The sequence below is a fragment of the Corticium candelabrum genome, chromosome 2 (genome assembly GCF_963422355.1).
Source record: "Corticium candelabrum chromosome 2, ooCorCand1.1, whole genome shotgun sequence".
In the NCBI taxonomy this organism is placed as follows: Eukaryota; Metazoa; Porifera; class Homoscleromorpha; order Homosclerophorida; family Plakinidae; genus Corticium; species Corticium candelabrum.
In genome coordinates, this window is record NC_085086.1 from 8,556,059 (window position 1) to 8,563,558 (window position 7,500).

The window sequence follows — 7,500 nt, forward strand, 5'->3', positions numbered from 1 at the left end:
GGATTCTTGAGGATACGAGACTTCTGTTCGAGCTGAAGTCGCCTGTTTCACAATCTGAACAGATACACGTGGAGTGGAATAACAGACTACTCATTTCCTAGCGATGGAAGTTTATCAGGTGAAGATTTTGCGGTAGGAGAACTCATTCTGGGGGCCAAATGTGACGCACTGTTTGGCTGAATAGAACTACTTGTTTCCCCCATCTTGCGTTCTGGAACTGTGGAACTGTGTATCTTGTCGAACTAGAGTCAGAAAAATTCGTCTAGCTTATTCAACCCTTCGTGGACGGCGGTAGCCTCGTCACCAGACTCTCTTGCGCTAGTCTTGTCCGGTGCCCGTATGACAATTCCAGGCGCGACAGAGTCTGGGATCATCCCGCCTACTTCCTGCCATATCTCCTTACTGGAGGGTCAAATTGAAGCTTCCAGGGCTATTCTTTTGCAAATAGATGTATTTGTTTTCATACTTGGAGACTTCTCAAAGAGTAGACAGTAGTTTCATGTCAAGATCAACCCCTTCCCTTGTCATTGCGCGCTTTTTGCTACAGAGTCTAGTCTGCGCTAGCGGTAATGGCCGCGTGTGATCTACGTAGAAGGTCATCACTCCGCCAATTGTCGATCTCAGACTACAAGCCTACACGATACCCGTAACCAACACTCCATAGCCTTACCTTTTGAACATGCTTCAGTTGTCTGCAAGTGCTGGATATGTCACAAACACCAAACAATGGTCATAGCATCCCGTGTGATACGGTTATTGGATTAGTTCTAACGCTAATTTGATTTTGAAGTTACGGGACACTTGATGACGTTCGGGTAACAGTTGATGACGTTGGGGTGACACTTAGTGAGCATTTAGTAAGGAGATATGGCAGGAAGTAGGCGGGATGATCCCAGACTCTCTCGCGCCTGGAATTGTCATACGGGCACCGGACAAGACTATCGCGAGAGAGTCTGGGGACGAGGCTAGACGGCGGTGAGCACATGAGCTTACATCAATTGATGTACATTGGCTTGATTTTTTGTTTGATATACAGAGTAATTGTCTTTGCTGCTGGTTCAATCCAACTCCACACTGTATCAAGCACATTTCTCGACACAAAACTGTGTAAAACTTGATTTTATCATTTGGCAGTATGTTGAGCGATTCCTTGCAACTCAGACTTTGCAGATGCAAGGTCTTACTCGAGAAATCTAATTTTGTTTTCAAGTTTCACTATTTCATTTGCTTGCTGTTCAATTATCCGACGTAAACCATCAGCTTCAGTCTCAGTGACAGTTTTGACAATCAACATCTTTACTTCTATAGTTATAATCACGTCTTGATCAACTGCACTTGCGGATGAGGTAGACCAGCCTCTACTTTCTGATTTAGACATTATAGATATAGAACAGCTAGTGCGTGTGTGTTGTGTAACTTTAGACATAACTGTTGCTGGAACTTGTAGACTGGCAGTGCTAGTAAACAGACTGTAGTGTACGTGTACTGTACCCTGATCCGCGTCAGTACCTATCAAGTGCAAGTTGTCACAGTAACATCTTTGACCTGGCCAATCACATATATACAGAAGCAAGCTAGACTACTAGGGAAAACGCGGAACGTCTACGTGTCTGGTTACCCAAAATGGGTTTCCAAATGGCAAAATTTCACTCGCTAAAACTAATCCATCACTAGACAATGAGTAGTCTGTCCTTCCACTCCACGTGTATCTGTTCAGAGTGTGAATTAGGCGACTTCAGCTTGAACAGCAGCCTCTTACCCTTGATAAGCCGTACTCAAGAAATGGCTTCCTACGCGTCTCTACGCAGGCAAAAGTCTCTCACAATATTCACGAAATGGTAAGTATTGAAGTTACCTACAAGGCCTAGTCAACGGCAAGATGATCCACGGTGCAAAAGCAGACCCGGAAACGTGGACTTTGTGTACAGCGAGATCGGCGAAAGGTACATGTTCAGGCGCGGATCCAGGATTTCTGGAAAGAGGGGGTTGCAGGTTACTGTTGACCACGCCTAATTCAGTCAACGCATTTGTATTGTTAGAGGTTCAAATGACCAGGCTTATTAGAACTTAGCTAAAGTAAATGGCAACAACTATAGCAATGTATCTCTAGTAATGTGTCATGTTATAAATTCTCTAAATCATCAAAACTGTTTAACAGAATTATCTGCATCATGCCTATACTACTGCTAAATAATCGTTAAGTAAATTACGGTGTAGCTATGTCTCTTTTAAACAAAGTCTGTATGAACAATCTCCGTGGATGATTTTGTACGAATTTCGTCTGTTGGTACCCGCTCTTTGCAATGCATGGCGATAACTGATAGGTGTGACATAGTAGATCTTGCATATAAGTCTTCAGTACCCTCATTAGAGAAAATGACCTCTCTGCTTCTGCACTTCTGATAGACAGTGTACATGCTATCAATAGCAGACGATGAACATTCGGGTTTAACCGAAAGTCACAGGCTTCAAGGCCAGGAGAAGGTTGTTGGGTATGGCTTTCTTGCACTCTTGCCCTCTTTTCTTTGCTTCTTGCATTTACTGGTATTTTCTTTTCAATACTGACTGCCATCTTCTCACTTTACCTCGTAGAGACTTCGGGAATGGAAGACCGGCTTGCCAGTGCAAATTACATCTACGCCTTTTTATTGGGTCAACGTCAGAACGAACCAGAATAGTAGGCACTAAACACAACAATGCTCGGACATTATCTTGCTCACCATTAGATTGTTTGAGCATCTGAAGAAGCAGTGAGTCTAGGAGGGGTATTGCAAAGGGGGTCGTTTGTAGTGCTCAATCGAGCTCAGACTAGGTGTATTGCTCCGGTTTTGCTGTAAATTCGCTTTCCTTGGAACAGATGCAACGGATCCAATTATGTCTGCGAGTCGCAGAATGTCTTGATATCAGAAGTCAAAGAGGTTGTATATCCTGCCTTGTTGCCTCAATTCTTTCAGTTGCTTACTGTGTGAACCATTTCGTACGCAACAAAGATATCTTAGTCAAGAGTCTGGAGTTTCGCTGCCAGATCTCTCACTTTGTCTAGAATCTGCTTAGTTATTTTAAATACTGAAAATGAGGACAATGCGGCTTCAAGACCTTGTGCTTTAACTCCAAGGCTAATAAGGGGGAATTGCAACCCCCACAACCCCTACCCTAGATCCGCCACTGGTGTTATTCTCGAGATTGCGCATGCTTTAGAAGCTCCAGCCCCCAAATATCGTCTATACCATATACCTGTATTACAATGCTTAATTAATTTCTAAATAATTTTGCATCACAAGGTTACAGCATTTGCTGTGTCTAACTGTGCTGTCATGCAATTTTAGGATGTGGACACTCCGGCAAAATAAATGCTCGCATATCCGTTGGCAGAAACGAAACGAAACCGGGCGAGTTTCCGTGGCAAGTCATGCTGTGTGGCAATGATGGCGTATTTTGTGGCGGCGTCATGATCAGCAAGTGCTGCATTCTGACCCTAGCCCATTGCGTCACGGGCAGTGGGGCACAGCACGCGTTCAAAAACAAGACGAAAGCCTTGCAGGTCTGTCTCGGACGAAGGTGCGGAGATTGCAACACCGGTGTCTACCCAAAAAAGCAGAACAGCGTGAAGAAAAGCTTCAGTGCTTTAAAGTTCATCGCATTCACGTTCACCAAGACTACAATCAAGAGACCTTCGAGCACGACATCGCACTGCTTCAACTCAAATCGCCCAAATGCATCAAATGCAGAGATGAAAGCGCAAAACCCATCTGTCTACCAGTATTGTCTAGAGACTCTCGCTACATTGCAGACGGCAAGAAGGCATGGGTTATAGGATGGGGAGAAATCCGGGCAGGTCAAGGCGTAGCCTCCTGCTTGAGAAAAACCACAACTACGCTCGTACCGCGATCACAATGCAGGGCCCACTACGCACAGCAGAACAGGCCGGCAATCGTGACAAAAGGTATGATGTGCGCGGAAGAAGACATGATTTCGTGTCAGCTATACAGCGGCGCACCTCTGATGGTAAAAAACCGCGATTTTAGGAACCGTTATGTCCTCGCCGGTTTGGTCAGTTGGGGAAGTGGCAAGGCGAATTCGTTTGGCGTCTACACGGAGATAACGCGTTATCTAGACTGGATCTATGCCACTTGTAGCGATTGGAACTAGTAGAGACATGCAGTGCTGACTGTTTCTCTCTAGACATAGAGATGCATTATTTGGGATATGCGGGAGGGGTCTGGCTACGCGAGCCTAGTTAAGGCTTATTACGGCATTTTCGTAGTAGAACCATGTTGTGCACATGGACAATAACGTAAGCGTAACTGTTCATCACAGAATAACGTTTGCGTCGCATTTTGGCACAGAGAAATATACATGGTCGAAAAGCATAGATATGAGGCATAGTAGTTACAAACACAGTGTGAAAAATAGGAAATTATTTTGGCTCCGACAGACTGAGCCTAGGCAGGACATATTCTTGTATGGTACGTGTTACATGACGGTGTTCTCTCCAGAATATCTCAAAGGCGTGGCGGTGTAGGCGTGGTTAAATGAAACACACTTGTAGGCGTGGTTGTTTCAAACATGGGCGTGGCCATCTGAGTGGCGTTTGCTGGCTTTCCGGTGCAGTGCTAGAGCAACATAGGGGCTTGTGTTTGGTCTAAAATGTTAGCTGTACAACAGTTCTATGCGTGGACAGAGTACAACATAAGCAAGCTATCACTAGCCTTCTAGCCCCCACTTTTTATCCGGGATTCTTTCTAATCTGCTCACGTAAATGTCGAAAACCTACGCCTCCCAATATATTCCAAGCCAATAAAAATCACAAAATCGATTGCAATAGCTTTAGTTAGTAACTTAACACTAGTAGACAAGTTTGTTAAGCAGTCGGTGACAATTTTCCATGCCGATATCGACACTAGAGACGTGCGCAGCGTATCGGCATGCTCGCCGAGATCTACAAGATTTTCGAAACTGCGAACGTGTCTACACTAACCTGAGCAATGCTTTTGCTAACTTTGGCTTTGGGCCGATGCCGTTCAAGCTCGTTTTGACGTCTGTAATCAGCGCATTGTCTTGCATCCTGTGTAGGGTAACGCCTCCCAAATCGGTTTCCGTATGTGCCAAAAACGCCACTAGAAGAACGAGAAATTGGGCTATCGCTTCAACAACACAACTCGAAGCATTGATATACTTTGTCTTGTGACTTTGTAGCTTCTCAACGCACCAATAACGACTCCACGGCATAAACGGCTGCCGAGAGCGTGACTCACATACGGATTGGAATGTGAGTGAATACGCCTCCAAATGACGTTGTATCGGATTCGAAACAACGTGATAAGTATATTTTGAACATAGCAATCTCTATGACGTTGTTTTTGGACTTTCCACAACAACAACAACAGGTGTTATATTTATTCATAGATACAAGAACCCAAACCACTGGTCTCCCATTTCTTGCCTAGCACATAGGTAGATAGTAAGGCGTGGAGGGCATAAGTCAAGGCGCGGCGGCACTAGCCAAGGGATGGCGGGAATGGGCGTGCCTTTGTAAAATTTAGCCAAGGCGTGGCGGGCCGCCACGTCTTGAGATGCCTGGGAAGAACACTGCATGAACTAGCTAAGTGCCTCCCTTACTGCAGCCATCTAGCATGTAATTTTTGACAACTAACTTCAAGGGAGAAATGGTGTTAGAGGCACCTGAGGTTTTCTGTGCGTAAAACATGCTAGAAGGCACCCAAGTTCATGAGATTAATTAATTCTGACCTGAAGCAGACTGTTTTGGTAAAAGAACTCTTTCATTAACGTTGGGGTTGTGATTGACGGTTTGTCTATTGTCTGTGGTTGTCATTACGAAGTCCCGCTCGTAGCCGCTAATACTTCTCGGCTTCTGTCATCGATAACTAAGTCTTGGTCACGCACGGGACCTAGTCACGTGACCGAATGAACCAAATCACGTGACAGAAGGCTAGTTTGTACATGAGAGTATGAAGAACATTTTGTTGCTGCTAGTGCTGACGTATTACGATCGAGCAAGCAGCCAGTCACGTAGATCAACAGCTGACCCACAATGTGCAGACATCTCGACACTCATGAGGTTCGATTGCTGTCCCGACGGCTCAGCAACTCAGAAATTATGCGCATCAAGAGGCTGCTGCTGGAATCCACTCTCTAACACAAGTACGCTTGCACACGCACACCATGAACGCGAACAGAGCTGCAATGCAATTAGCCACGCCCCCTTGATGTGTATCATCTAGTTAGCTCCCCTCTTTGTGTATCCCAGGTGCATCCCGTGTGCCACCTTGCTACTATCCAGAGCTGTACGGATATCGGTTTGGGGACCTCACAGACACAGACGTCGGTTACAACGGGACTCTCCAGTTGGTATCTCTCGGAGGGCCATTTGGAGGTGACGTCAAGACACTTGCGTTGGAGATCAAGATGGAGACTGAAACGAGACTTCATGTTAAGGTACGCTACTCGTGGTGTGTTGCCTCTGTTTCATAAATTTTTGTTTGCATGAAATATATACTAAGTAATTAAGAAAGAATTTGCGTGAATTTTATTAAATTATGGGAGGCGTTTGCTTGGGCTCTTCCAGTCTCTTCCAGGCGATTCTGGAAAACGCGCCCCTCTTTCTGCGCTGGTAGAGGTTGGAAGAGGAATGTACTTGTATTTATGTATTGTACATGTGTGTGTGTGTGTGTGTGTGTGTGTGTGTGTGTGTGTGTGTGTGTGCGTGTGTGTGTATTTGTGTGTATGTCCATGTGTGTGTGTGTGTATGTGTGTGTGTGTGTGTGTGTGTGTGTGTGTGTGTGTGTATTTGTGTGTATGTCCATGTGTGTGTGTGTGTGTGTGTGTGTGTGTGTGTGTGTGTGTCTGTGTGTGTGTGTGTGTGTGAGTGTGTGTGTCCATGCATGGGTGGGTGTGTGCGTGCGTGCGTGCGTGTGTGTGAATACATAACATATACCAATCTTTTAGATCTATGATGCATCACATGAGCGTTACGAAGTTCCAATTCCCACGCCTATTGTCAAAGAAAAGGCCTCATCAACTCATTACCACTTTGTCTATACAAAATATCCTTTCGGATTCAGCGTCATTAGACAATCTTCAGGGACAGTGTTGTAAGCAACTGATATCATAAAAAGTAACACTTACAAGCATATGACCGTTTGCTGATTTCTCATTTAGGTTCAATTCAACTGTTGGTGGATTCATATTTTCAGACCAATTTATTCAGATGTCGGCACTTCTGTCGTCATCAAATGTATACGGACTTGGAGAACACGTTGCCCCACTGAAGTTGAGTCTTGATTGGCAACTTGTTCCATTATTTGCTGTTGATAGCTACGGAACACCTGAGGTAAACGGTAATTAAATAATAATAGATATTATTGATTTGGATTAATTTAAATAATTAGTAAATTGTAATTACCAAATTATAAAATTTTTCTTAATTTAGATTAATTAATTATTAAATAGTAATTAAATAAAAATATTGTTGGTTTTGAT

At 44.3% G+C, this 7,500-nt stretch overlaps 2 protein-coding genes across 2 annotated transcripts in view; both read left to right on the forward strand.

Annotated features, from left to right (window-relative positions):
- Positions 1-3,942, forward strand: part of LOC134176470 (uncharacterized) — a 10,347-nt gene extending 6,405 nt beyond the window's left edge. Inside the window, exon 9 of the mRNA XM_062643139.1 lies at positions 3,327-3,942. Coding sequence (XP_062499123.1) covers positions 3,327-3,814 — 488 coding nt within the window. The 3' untranslated portion in view covers positions 3,815-3,942. The remainder of the gene's footprint in view (positions 1-3,326) is intronic.
- A 2,406-nt stretch (positions 3,943-6,348) lies between these two features.
- Positions 6,349-7,500, forward strand: part of LOC134198176 (lysosomal alpha-glucosidase-like) — a 15,798-nt gene continuing 14,646 nt past the window's right edge. Inside the window, exons 1-3 of the mRNA XM_062667512.1 lie at positions 6,349-6,456; positions 6,967-7,112; positions 7,180-7,351. Of these exons, the coding sequence (XP_062523496.1) occupies positions 6,427-6,456; positions 6,967-7,112; positions 7,180-7,351 (348 nt within the window). The 5' untranslated portion in view covers positions 6,349-6,426. The remainder of the gene's footprint in view (positions 6,457-6,966; positions 7,113-7,179; positions 7,352-7,500) is intronic.